Here is a 14,253-nt window from a genome sequence, read left to right on the forward strand (position 1 = left end):
CTAGGTGGGCACCCAACAGACCAAAGTTAGAGGGTGATGACGAACACTTACACACTCGAGCTTCCCTGGTGGGTCCGTGGTCAAGAATCCAGCTACTCACTCAGGAGACACGGGTTCGATCCCTGGTCCGGGAAGATCCCACATGCCACAGAGGGACTAGGCCCGTGTACCAGCTACTGAGCCTGCTCTCTAGAGCCCGGGCCGGCAACTCTGCACACCCTACAGCCTATGTGCTCCGCAACAAGAAAATCCACCACAACGAGAGGCCCGCACACCACAACTGGAGAGCAACCCCCGCTCCCTGGGACTAGAGAAAAACCTGTGCTGCAACAAAGCCAAAAGTAAACGAATAAATAAAACTGTTTAAAAAGATACTTGTACACGCATGTTCACAGAAGCACGACTCGTAATTGCCCAAATGTCCATCCACAGACAAATGGATAAACCGAGTGTGCTCTGTCCACACAAGGAAATGTTATCTGGCCATGAAAAGGCATGGAGAACTAACACAGGGCACAGCACGAAGCAGCCTTGAAAGCATCGTGCTCCGAGAAGACAGATATGGAAGGCCACATAGCACAGGGTTCTGGTCACGTGAAAGGTCCCACGTAGGCAAATCCGTAAAGACCGACTAGACAGTAGATTAGTGCTGGCCAGGGGCTGGGAGGGGTGGGCAGCAATGAGGTGAGATCACTTAATGGCTCCAAGGTTTCTTATGAGAGTGATGAAATGTTCTAGAACTAGACGGTGGCGGCTGCAACACTGCAAATGCACTGTGTGCATGCTAAGTCGCTTGGCGGTGTCCGACTCTTTGCAACCTCATGGACTGTAGCCCGCCAGGCTCCTCTGTCCATGGAACTCTCCAGGCAAGAACACTGGAGTGGGTTGCCTTGCCAACCTCCAGGGGATCTTCCCGACCTGGGGATCAAACCTGCATCTCCGGCCTCTCCTGCACGGCAGGCAGATTCTTTACCGCTGAGCCGCCGGGGAAGCCCGTGAATGCACTAAACACCACTGAATTATTCACTTTAAAATGGTTAATTTTAGGGACTTCCCTGTTGGTTCAGTGGTTAAGAATCTACCTTCCAATTCAGGGGACGCAGGTTTGATCCCTAGCTGGGGAAGATCCCACATGCCGCAGGGAAACTAAGGCCCCCACACAACAAGAAAGATCCCGTGTGCCACAAGGAAGACTCTACGAAGCCTAAAATAATAATGGAACAATAAATACACTTTTAATAATAATAAGTACGAGTTTTAAAAAATGGTTAATTTTACCTTGCATGAATTTCACCTCAATAGATAAATTTTTTTTATTTTTTTGCCACACCATGCAGCATGTGGGATCTTAGTTCTCAGGCCAGGGATCAATCCGGTGCCCCTGCAAGGAAGCACAGAGTCTTAACCACTGGACCACCAGGGTAGTCCTTTTTTTTTTAAAATAAATAATTTTTAGAGGCACTGCCGCACACCAAGTCCACTGAATTCCCCCCGTGACAGCCATCTCTGGGCCTGGCTTCCCAACTGGCTTTCTCAGGCAAGGACAAGCCCCTCTGTGACCCTGATCACACAGTCCCTTCTCGGCACGGCCCTGGGGACACCCACAAAGTCCCAGGGGCTCCCCCCAGCTCCCTGCCTGGGGACGGAGAGCTGACCACTCCCACCTATTTCTAGGGTGGGTCTCGGGCCATTCCCAGCACCCTCGGCCCATCAGTGTCAGAAAAAAGGCCACTCTCTCCCCTCCCGGCCTGGGTACTGGGACCATGGCTAACATGCAGCCCCCACCGCGGAGGAATCGGGAGGCTGAGAAGCCAGCGCCAACAATCCCATTTTAACCCACGTAAAGTAAGCAGAGCCAGTATTTATATATAGAATTCATAGCAGATGTCTGGGCTTCCATTCCGATAGCCTCTGTTTTACACCGTTCACATGGTTACACTGTACACAGCCCGACTCACGGTAACCGAATACTCCGCTGCGACACCAAAATAAGCAACGTCTTAGTACATGCCTTATTGATATTCACCAAGCATCACATTGCTCGCTGGAGCAGCCTGGAACCTGGACGCAACCTACGGATTTCTTGGGCAGGAACGGTCCTTCGTCCCACACCAGCCCCACGAAGAAGGCCAAGAAATGGAAGACAAGGTGGGGCCGCATTCGGGGCACTCACAGAGCAGTCGGGCAGGACACACACACACACACACACACGCACACACACACACAGGCACACACACGCACACGTGCGGATAAACAGCCACCAAGCAGGAAGAAAAGGCAGATGAGTGACATAGACAGGCGGTGCCTGGAGCCTGGAGGAGAATGAGCTGCCACGTGAACCCGAACCCGGCAGACTTCCTGGAGGACAGAAGAGCTGGCTGTGGGGGCCCCGGTGGGCTTCCTGGAGGAGGGAGACCAGGGCCTTAGCCAGCATGCCGACGCCCAACCCTAAGATGCAGCTAAGGCGCTCAAGGGAATGAATTCTACCCACAACAGCTTTCCTGACGCCTCGTGGCTCCAGGTGCCTTCCAGCTTGGGCTTCTCAGACTGGGTACTGGCCCCTCTTCCTTCGACCCCGCCGGCCCCGGCCGCCACGGAGATGGTCCCTCCCAATGTACGTCCCTCGGGATGTCCGGGCTGGTCCCAGGCCCACGACGTCCCCTCACACAGCCCACCACCAGCTCTCAAGTCCCATAAAATCCCTCTGGGGTTCCTCATGGCATCGTTTTAAAAAAGTGTTTACAATGTGAAAACCTGCTTTTACTCATTTATTGAATTACGGTGGGGGATGGACGGAGGTGACGGTTGGACAATAACGTGAATGGACTTCACGTTACCGAACCAGACGCTTCAAAACGGGCCAGATGGTAAATTTTAAGTTATATGTATTTTAACACAATTCAAAATAATAACATAAATAAAAACTGACGGTCTAGTGATACTATAGAATATTATAAGCTACAAAAAAAGAATGACTCGGGGGCTTCTCTGGTGGCTCAGTGGTAAAGAATTGGCTGCCCATACAGGAGACACGGGTTCGGTCCCTGATTTGGGAAGATCCCACATGCCACAGAGCAACTAAGCCTGTGTGTCACAACTACTGAGCTTGGAGCTCTGAAGCCTGGGAACTGCTGCAGAACTACTCAGAAGCAGTTTGCGTCCTTGAGCTGCAACTACTGAAGCTGGTGTGTCCTAGAGTCTGTGCTCCACAACGAGAGAAGCCCGTGTGATGAGAAGTCTGCACACCACGGCTGGAGAAAAGCCCGCGCAGCAAAGACCCAGCACAGGCAAAAATGAATAAATAATCTTTTAAAAGATTTCTTTAAATTTAATTAAAATTTTAAAAATTACTTTTAAAAAATCATTCTTTTAAAAAAAGAATAATTCAGAATTACAGCTACAGACTTCATCCAGGGTTTTTTATTTTAAATGCTGGCTGGTCATTAAAGCATGCCCACTACATACAATATTGTGTTGGCCAAAAAGTTCGTCCGAATTTCCACACCCCCTTTCTTTTTGGCCAACCCAATATTTATTAATTAATTGAAGCCAGAGTAGACTCGTCTATTCCTATTTCATCAAATGGATTAAGATGCAATATCCCCATTCACTTTGACCTTCAAGTGTTTCCCAGGTTTGGACAGTGAGGGTCCCTTTACACCGTCCCATGAGTCTTCTTGGCATGTCCCCACACCATCCCTTGAGGGTTTCTTTACTTTCTTTCTAGAACAATAATATGCTCCAGGCTCAAGTGAATTTCTCCCTGCCCTCGCCTGAGAATCGGCCGTTTCCCAATGAGCTCTGGCTCCTCTGAGTGGAAAGTGATCCCTAGGAGCCAAGAGCTGGGCGCTGGGGGTGCCCACGGCTCCTGGGTCTTCTCATCAGGCGGTGCTGGAAAAACATTCACACAGTCCAACCATTCTCCTGGTTCACAGATGCCGCCTGGAGAGTCGCCCGCTGGACCAGATTTACATTTAATCCCACCGATGCTTGGGAGCTTTGTGGTCGTTCGGGACATGCACAGAGTCACCCCACACACGGGCCCCCAGACGAGGTGGCACAGGCCAGCTCCAGGTTCCTGCCTCAGCTCACAGCGGAAATGAGCATCCTCTCCATTCGATGCCACGCTGTTTGCATTTCTGTGCTTTTTGTGGGTGATTTCACTGTTGAATTTCACTGTTGGGCTCCCTAGTGGTTCAGACAGTAAAGAATCTGCCTGCAATGCAGGAGACCCAGGTTTGATTCCTGGGTCGGGAAATTCCCCCTGGAGAAGACAATGGCAACCCACTCCAGTGTTCCTGCCTGGATAATCCCATGGACAGAGGGGCCTGGTGGGCTACAGTCCATGGGGTCACAAAGAGTTGGACACGACTGAGTGACTAACACTCAATGTTGACAGTGGCCCCAGGCACAGGGCTGTAGGGCTGTCAGAATACAGGGTGGCTGGCGGTGTGGTGTTGGTACAGAGAAAACGGCGGGTTAGGTAAGCTTACAGCGCTACTGGTCATGGTCAGTGTGAATGAAACAACATGCATGCGTGCTAAGTCGCTTCAGTCGTGTCTGACTCTTTGCGATCCCATGGACTGTAGCCTGACAGGCTCCTCTGTCCATGGGATTCTCCAGGCAAGAATACTGGAGTGGGCTGCCATGCCCTTCTCCAGGGATCTTCCCAGCCCAGGGATTGAACCTGCATCTCTTCTGTCTCCTGCGTTGGGAGGTGGGTTCTTTACCATTAGCCACCTGGACATGAAATAATAATTCACATTGAATAAGGTGTCTAATTGCCCACAAGACTGTGTACTGATCAGCAGAGGAAAATGAAACCCGAGGTTCTGGGAAACCCAAGCCTGTATTTCTTCCAGGACCAGCAGTTTAGAATTTGCATCATTCGGTGTTTGCAGTGGCTTTATAAAACAGAATGACTGTGAATAATGAAAATCTGTGTGTATATGTGTTGTTGTTAGTCGCTCAGTCACGTCTGACTCTTTGCAACCCCATGAACTATACAGCCCACCAGGCTCCTCTGTCCATGGGATTCTCCAGGCAAGAATATGGGTTGCCGTGCTCTCCTCCAGGGGATCTTCCCCTCTATATACACATGTACACTCGCACACACACACACATCATATTCTCCATTTCTCTGTGTGTGTGTGTGTTTACGTGGTAAAAATCCACGCGTTCATAGCTCTTCCTGTGAAATGTTATTAAACATTTCCTCAGGGTACTTTCTTTTAAATTTTATGTTTTTTTTTTAAATAAGGTACTGCCATTCATTGATTTTTTTTTTTTTTTCCTAAATTTATCTTTGGCCATGCCACATAGCATGCAGGATCTTACTTTCCTGACCAGGGAGCAAACCCTGCCCCCTGCAGTGGAAGTGCTGAGTCTTAACCACTGGACCGCCAGGGAGGTCCCCCCTCGAGATACTTCCTAACCTTCCCTCTTTCTACGACATTTGTTAGTATTCTCTCCAAAGTAGCAACATGGCTTTTGTGATTGTCAACATATACACTTATCGGCTCAGTATCACCCACCTCCAACCACTCCCATAGCCCCTGCTGGCCTTCCCCCTCCACTCCTCTGCCCCCAGGTCATGTCACCGCCTCACCTTGGCACCCCCCCCCCCACCACCTGTCCTCAGATGTAGGCACCAACATTTCTGCTCGGGGGAGAGGCAGGGAATCCTGCTGAGTCTACAGCTCACTGCGGGGGGAAATGGCATTTCTATGATATTGTCTTCCTAGCCATAAACATTTATTTAGGTCTTCTTCTGGTGTCTCCATAAAATCTTATTATTTCTTGTGCATACAATTTTGCACATTATGTCTCAGATACAGTTCCAGGTGCTTCAAATAAAATTCAAAGCATTAAAAAAAATGAAACTAGCATGACTATAACAGAGAGAGACTGCCAAATTCCCATGAATCTTACGATAAAACATGAAACTTCAAAGACGCTTGGGTTGGGGTGTGGACAAAGCCTCCCCTAGCCCCCAAACAGAAAAGTTCTATTTACCCATCTAAGAGGAACTGGGTGAAAAGTGCTGATCCAGCTACAATGACGGGGACCAAGGAGAAACCTGTGGGGTCCCCCAAACTGCCAGCGAAAGAGCCTCCCTGGCTGGCTCTGAGCACAGAAAAACTCTGTCCCTTGTCTCCAAGTGTGATAGAAGAACCACACACCGCTTTGCCCAGAATGAGGCTCAGAGACCTTAAAATGGGCTGGAAATAGTCACTGCTGAGCCATTAGCAGCATCTCCGCAAAATCACAAACACCTCGGCTTCTTCTGGAACTTTCCTAATTAAGGGAGAAGAAATACTATTCATAAAAATCCAAGCTCACTTTTCTGCAGGCAGTCCCTTGAAGCCGAGAGTCCCTCTGCCCCAGGTTTCCGACCCGACCCTCAGTTCCCAGGGGGCCCTCACCGCCCGTGCGGCTCCCGCGGGGGGCCACAGAAGCCACGGGGACCCTCGTGGAGCCACAGGGACCACAATCCCAGCCACAGATTCCTACGTTTTATCCTGGTCTTCGAGCCTTCGAGATAGGCTCGACTCGGGGACACCATCCTGCAGTTGTCTAAATATTCGAAAGGAGAGACCTGACATTTACGACAATAATAAAATCTTAGGTTTCCTTTAACTGAACAGATGTTCTCTGCCCTTTTATGGAAAGCTCGGCAAACTGAAACTTGCAGGCCTGAAAGTGGAATCTTTGATAACATCTCCAAATGCTGGGGAATGAGTCTCCTCCCCGCCTTCCACCTCAGCTAAATTTTCATAGACCCTCCCTTCATAAGAAAAGTCCACACCCCCCCATCCATCCTCCCTCCCACCCACCCACCTCTGGACCCACTGAGCCAGGGAACATCCCCGCATTTCCCTGTTCTTTCTCCACCCTGGCCTCAGGCCCCCAGGTTCCCTTGCAGACTCCACCCCCACGCCTTTCGCGGTTCCCACCCCCATCGCACCCTCCCTGGCTGCCAAGCCTGGCGCAGGTGGAGCCTGTGTCCTCCCTGGGTCCGCCCAGTTGGCCCTGATCCCCTGAGCGCGCTGTCTACCTCATCAGGTGGGGCCCACACCCGACTCTCCCGGGGGCAGGGATGGGGTGCCACCCACAGGGCCCCATGCAGAGCAAGGCCGGCTGCCAGTGGGGGCTGTCCACCCTTCCCATTGCAGGAGCTGTCAGGATAACGATCAATTGACCAAGTGTGTGAGTTGCTGACATTTGCGTACAAATAATGAAGAAATGCACGCGGGCACGCATACTCAGTCGTGACTCTCTGAGACCCAGAGTTTGCTTCAAATCCGCAGCATATGAAGAAGCCAAGGCAGGCAGAAGACTGGAAGCCACTCTGAAGGACAGCCTGCCTCTTCCCAAGTCCAGGCTGCTTGGGATATCAAGGGTGTTCAGAGCAGAGCACACTAGAATTTGGCTCCCAGGGTCCAGTGCTTGGGTGAAGTCTGGGAGGCAGTTCAAGGAATCTTCCGGAACACTGGAGGTTTGATCCGGGCGAACAGGTGAGCTGTGGACGTTCACGCATCAAGCTGTGTTTCCGAGTCTGTGCATATCACGGGGGGAAGGACCAGGGCCACCCCTTCTGACCTCTTCCCTGCCCTTGCCCAGGCACGTGGTCACACCCTGCTCCCCGCAATCACTCCCACCTTCACCCCCACTGCCCAGTTCCCGGTGCCTCCCTGCCTGCCCCCCACACCATGTGCTCCGCACCCAGACCCACAGCCAGGCCCGGGCTCTCAACACACCCTCTCCCCCCCAGCTCAGTCACCCCCATTTCTGCTGTTCCCCAGCCCCCATCCCAGTCTAATTTCCACACACACACTGGGCCCTGTGGGAAGGTGGTAATTAACCCTGGGCCCCCGGCAAGCTTCCAGAGCAGGGACCACATTTCAAAGGTCAGGGAAGCAGGCGAACAGGAAACAGTCAGGGGCAGGTTTGGGGGTGGAGCAGGAAAGAAGAAATCAGTTGCAAAAGATAAAAAGAAAATGAGGTGGTTGGTGTCAGATACCTTGGAGGACAAAGAAACTAAGAACATGGGCTCCCAGTCTTCAAGAAACGGGGAGATGGGCTGGGGCGGGGGGGCGTCCCTGCTATCCCCCACATGGGGGGCCATCGCCCTGACACTGGGCCACAACAGCCCTGGGACAGCAGGAGGGCACGTTGACCGTGCCAAGGACAGGACTGAACCTCTGTTTTGGAAAGAGCCTGGGCTCGGAAGGTTCTGGAAGGCCCGGGGGACAAACAAAGGGCCAGGGCCTGACCCAGGCCTACTGCCTGCAGAGGGACCCCTGGATGTCAGTCAGGGCAGCCCATCAGCCCCAAGGGCCCCTTTGAGGGTCTGGACCCTGAGCCAGGTGACTTGGGACCGTTCCAGGAATGATCATGTGGCCCATTTCCCACCCAGCAAGAGGGTCACCCCCAGCCCAGGGTCACTCCCAGGGATGACAGCAGCTTGTCCTCAAGTCCCGCACCTTGCGAGTGATGACCACCAGTGCCCAGCCCCCAGCCCAACACCCACGGGGGTGGGGGGCAGGGGGTGCCGCAGACCCCAGCGGGCCGGGCAGAGGAAGAAGCGCCTGCTGTGGGCCCCCCACCCCCTACCTTTGCCCCACTTGCCCTCAGGGCCCCCTGCTGAGACAGGAGCGATCTTATCTGCAGTTTTAAAAAGTAGATTTCCTTTTTATTTGATTATTTATTTGGCTGCGCCAGCTCTTAGCTGCCGCACACAGGGTCTTCGATCTTCGCTGCGGCCCGTGAACTCTTAGTTGTGGCCCGTGGGATCTAGTTCCCTGACCAGGGATGGAACCTGGGACCCCTGCACTGGGAGCACGGAGCCTTAGCCACTGGACCACCGGGGAAGTCCCCCCGTGAGTTACATTTTAACTGGGCAAATATATTCCACTGCAGAGGCTGGGCAGGTGCTGACAGGCCGGTGGGGGGGCGGGGGGGCGGGGGGGCTGGAAGCGGAGCCGAGGGAAGAAAACGTGCAGGGGGGCTCACCAGGGGCATCTCTGTCCCTCCCTGCCCCCTGCACCCACACACACAGAGACACACACAGACACACACACACAGACACACAGAGACACACACACAGACACACACACAGACACACACCACACAGACACACACACACACCACACAGACACACACACACAGACATACACAGACACATACCACACAGACACACACACACACAGACACAGAGACAAACACAGACACACACCACACAGACACACACCACACAGAAACACACACACAGACACACACACAGATACATACCACACAGACACACACACACCACACACCCACACACACCACACACACACACAGAGACACACAGCACACAGACACACAGAGACACACACAAACACATACCACACCACACAGACACACACAGACACACACACACCACACACACACACACCACACACACACACAGAGACAGACACACACCACACACCCACACACCACATACACACACACAGACACACACACACATAGACACACACAGAGACATACACAGACACACCACACAGACACACACATAGACACACACAGACACAGACACACACCACACACACACACCACACAGACACACACACACCACACACACACACACAGACATACACAGACACACACCACAGACACACACACACACCCACACACAGACACACACACCTCACAGACACACACACACCACACACACAGACACATACCACACAGACACACACACCACACACACACACACCACACATACCACACAGACACACACACACACCACACAGACACACAGACATACACAGACACATACACACCACACACCCACACACAGACACACACACAGACACAGACACATACCACACAGACACACACACACCACACACACACACACACACCACACACACACACACCACACACACACACACACACAGACACATACCACACATACACACACACACCACACACACACAGACACACACACACCACACACACAGACACACACCACACAGACACATACACAGACACATACCACACAGACACACACACACCACACAGACACACACACACCACACAGACACACACACACACAGAGACACACACCACACAGACACACACACACACACCACACACACACACACACCACACAGACATAGACACACACAAACACACACGAAGACACACACACACACACACACAGACACATACCAGACACACACACACACACACACCACACAGACACACACACAGAGACACACAGACACACACATACCACACACATAGACACACACACACACACCACACACACAGAGACACACATATAGACATACACACCAGACACACACACCACACACAGACACACACATACAGACATACACTACACACACACATAGACACATACACACACCACACACACACACCCCCACCACACACACCCCTCAGCCCCCCCACACAGACACACACACAGCCCCCACCACACACACACCCCACACACACAGACACACACACACCCACACATACATCCCCCCACAGCCAACCCCCACACCATTCACTGCCCCCCACACACACACACCCCACATACACACACACCCAAACACACCCCCCACACACACCCCCAAACACACTCCCACAGCCCCACACCCCCACACACAAACCCGCACACTCACCCACACATGCACTCCCCTCTGGAAGCCCTAATTTAGCAGCTGTAGAAGGTTACCCACTCAGTGATACCAAGGACAAGTTTTTAGGGGATATGACATTTGATTTATGTCTGCCAATGTGCGTTTTCACTAATTAGAAGGTTTAGGGCAGAACAGGAAAAATATGTATTTCAGAGTCCCAGTTTGACTTGCCAGAAACCAGCCCATTACTAACATTCTTATTTTCGACAAAATATAGCATTCTGATTACATACCATTTCGGTTCCTCGGCTCCGGGCCTGCCAGGCTCCCGGAAGTTGCCCAAGGTCACCACAAAGATGGGAGACCCAGGTCGCTGGATGGGGACGGGCTCTGTCCGCTCTGGGGGAAGGCAAGCCCGTGGCTTTCGCCCAAAGTCCCAAGGCCCCATCCTGAACAGGCATCAGGAGGCCCCCTGGTTTGTGCAGAAAGCGGGGCTCCCCCCAGAGAGGGATTCCCAGGGCAGCGCCCGCTGCACGCCTCAGTTTCCTCGCCTGGCAAATGAGGACAGGGAGGTCTGGGTGGAGGACTCAGCACCACACTTACTTAAATGCTCTGGGGGCTTTTCAGGCAATTCCTTTTAGATGGAAAGAAAATACTTTTGTAGTTCAAATAGCAATTAAGAGGCAGGCACTGGGGCATCATCTGTCAGCCAGGTATAGTGCCTGCCTGACCCTGAGAGCTCCTCAGCTCTCCCGGCTTCAGCTTCCTCACCTGTACGATGGGGGCCGGATGGTACCCAGCCACCTGAGAGGCCAGAAGGATTCAATGCGTCAATCAGTGAACATCTCTTAGGACCTGCCTGGTACACTGTAAGTGTGCACAAATGTGAGCTATTTTTATCTATTAAGTCTAGAGATCTGTATCTTCGGTGTTTTAAGGCAGGATGCAATGGTCAAAAAAATAAAGATTTTCGTTAAATGCATGCTCCAAATAAAGTGATCCCACAGAGATCGTTCTTAATGGAGACCAGTATCTGAACAGCCCTAAGTGCAACTTTTCAGGGTCTCTTAGCTGTCCTTGGAAATCAATTAAGGAAGCACTTCTAAGGGTACTGTGTGTGTGCGCATATGTGTATGTGTGTGTTTGTGTGTGTGTGCCTCACAGCTCCCGTAAGGAGCACATACACCCTGTATGTCAAGTAACGAAGTGACTGGGCTCTGGTGATGCCCACCTGGTTCTACTTGGCTCTCCAGCAAACTCTGCGTCTGCACTGTGTCCCGGAGCTCTGCCCTTGGCGTGAGGCCGGTATCTGACGCAATAAAGACAAAAAATAAGAGGAAAGGGGCCCGATCAATTCCTGGTAAGAGAGTACCGAGTCCCAGGTCCATAAACGCCATGCAGACCCAAGAATTTAGCACCAGGCCACGTGGCAAACTCAAGGACTGGGTACGAAGGTGCAGTCTTCAGTGCCTCTAAGTCACAACCCCTGGATCACCCCCACGGGCCAGCAGACCACCAGGCCCTCAACAGGCAGCCAGGGCCTCTCACCAGGTTGGCACGGGCTGATCGTTTCCACCGAGGTGGGGGAAGGTGGGACGGTCCCACCTCCCCCTGTGCCCACTGGCAAGGAAGGCGGCGTGTTCCGCGTGTGGTTACAGAGACCTCATTGTTCTGCCCCGCAGAGAGGAAACCAGAGAGCTGAGCTCAGAATGCATTTTGGAATTGGCAGAGAAGAACATCTGGGAAAGGAAACTCACTTCAGAAACAAGCATACCTTTGTACCAGCTTTTCTTCTAAGTGTTGTAGAAAATAATAATAATAATAATAATAATAAAGATGTGCCAAATTGACCATCACTCTACAAAATCTCCTTTTTATGGGGCAAAATTGGGAGGTTCTGTTTTCCAATGCTCCTGGAAAAAAAAATAGCCACCTGGGTGCCAAGGCCCAGAGGCTGCCCCAAGAGCCAAAACAAAGGCCTAGGGTTCAGGACACCTCTGTCCTGCGGAGAGAGGGGATGGATGAAAACCATCAGATAAAAGAAAACTCGAATAAAAGAAAACTCTTGCCCCCTGCTCCCTGCTGAAGCCTTTCAGGATGCTGACATTCTTTGAGGGGCTGGCAGCTCTCAATTCCAAATATTTATGTTACTTTGGGGTGAAGTGCTGAGGAGCAGCAACGATTCTCTCATGAACTAAGCTGAGTGTTGGGCCTGCAGGTTCATATAAACGTGGATACGCCCACAGTTAGGGCTTTGCAGGGCCCTAGCATGCTGGGGGACCCTGCAGACAGGTACAGAGACGTGCTGCAGGTTTCGCCAGAGAGAAAACCTGGAGGAAACCCCCCACTCCTTCCCTCCCCAGGCCCCTCCCTCACTCACTGTGCCTGGAAGCCTCCCGATTCCCCACGTCTGACCACCCTTCCCGAGTTGCAGCGCATCTGAGTACCGAGTGCTCCAAGTACTTGATGTCACTGGGTCCTCATAGGAAGTGGAGCTGCTGAAACCCCATTTTATGGACAAGGAGACTGAGGCACAAGGGGACCAAAGTCCCACTCGGCCAATGATGAGAGATCAAAGAGCTGAGTTTCTTGCCACACCTGAAATCCATTCATTTTACATAACAGGGCAATCAAATGACCTGAGATCTCTCTGCAAAAAGACTGGACACTGAGGCAGCTGCCACCCCCAAGGCACTGCCATGACCCTTGGCCTCTGACCAGGTTCCCTCGAGCATTTCAGGACAACCCGCCTGTCATCAGCCTGACGCTCCCTGCTGTTCCTTCTCAGGCAGAAAGAGCCCAGGAAGCAGGACTCTGCTCCCGGTGGGCCTGAAGGGTTCGCTGGCCAGGCTGCTGGGTCAACAGCCCCTCCTGCTCATCTCTGGGGCTCCCACCCTGGGCCCCCACTTGCCAGCGTGGACAGGGAAGGTACCTGTCCCTGCGCACCATCTGTAGGACTGGACAAACCACCAGCTTCAGCCACTCAACCACCTAAGAGTCCAAGCCCACGTCCCCCAGGGGCTCTCGTCATAAGGACCGTGTGGGCTCTGGGGGGGACGGGGCGGAGCTCAGGTGTTCTCAGCGTGGAGTTACAAGTACCCTGCATGATGGAGCCTTGAGTCTGGGGGCGGAGGGAGGGGGCGTATCCCCTCACCAGGTCACCCCATAAACTCACGTCCCCACTCTGAGCCGCATCAGTGACCATGGAGATGAGGCTGACCTCCCTGCACTCCGAGCCGGTGGAAGGAGTGGAAGAATAGTGCTCCAGAAGGCAAGCACTGCAGGGGGAGAGGCCGCTGCGCTTTCTCAAGAGGGGGACCGATCCAGAGGAAGACGGGGTGCAGGCGGCACCCCCTGGGCAGCAGGCACGGGAGGGCAGGCCCTTCACAGCCCTCAGCTCAGGTAGAAGCACCGCGGGCCTGGGCTGGCCACGAGGAGAGAGCGCCTGTCTGGCGGTGTTTATGCGGCTCCTGGGGGCGTGGTTCTGGGCACCCCCTGCCAGAGGCTAGAGGAGGTGACAGCGGGGTCAGCATCTAGCCTGGGGCGGAGGCCCGTCCCACCTGAGCAGCTATGGAGGGGGGCAGGAGCTCAGGGCCGCAGAGGAGGGGCGGGGGAC

The 14,253-nt window shown here is 53.0% G+C and overlaps 1 protein-coding gene across 4 annotated transcripts in view; it reads right to left on the bottom strand.

Annotated features, from left to right (window-relative positions):
- LRP5 (LDL receptor related protein 5) overlaps positions 1–14,253 on the bottom strand; it is a 124,789-nt gene that overhangs the window by 94,472 nt on the left and 16,064 nt on the right. Inside the window, exon 1 of one of the 4 annotated variants that reach the window (XM_043924689.1) lies at positions 1,279–1,300. The exons of the other annotated variants lie outside the window; for them this stretch is intronic. Within the exon in view, the coding sequence (XP_043780624.1) occupies positions 1,279–1,285 (7 nt within the window). The 5' untranslated portion in view covers positions 1,286–1,300. Of the gene's footprint in view, positions 1–1,278; positions 1,301–14,253 lie in introns of those variants that run through there. 4 annotated transcript variants of the gene reach the window in all.

The sequence above is a fragment of the Cervus elaphus genome, chromosome 2 (genome assembly GCF_910594005.1).
Source record: "Cervus elaphus chromosome 2, mCerEla1.1, whole genome shotgun sequence".
NCBI lineage: Eukaryota > Metazoa > Chordata > Mammalia > Artiodactyla > Cervidae > Cervus > Cervus elaphus.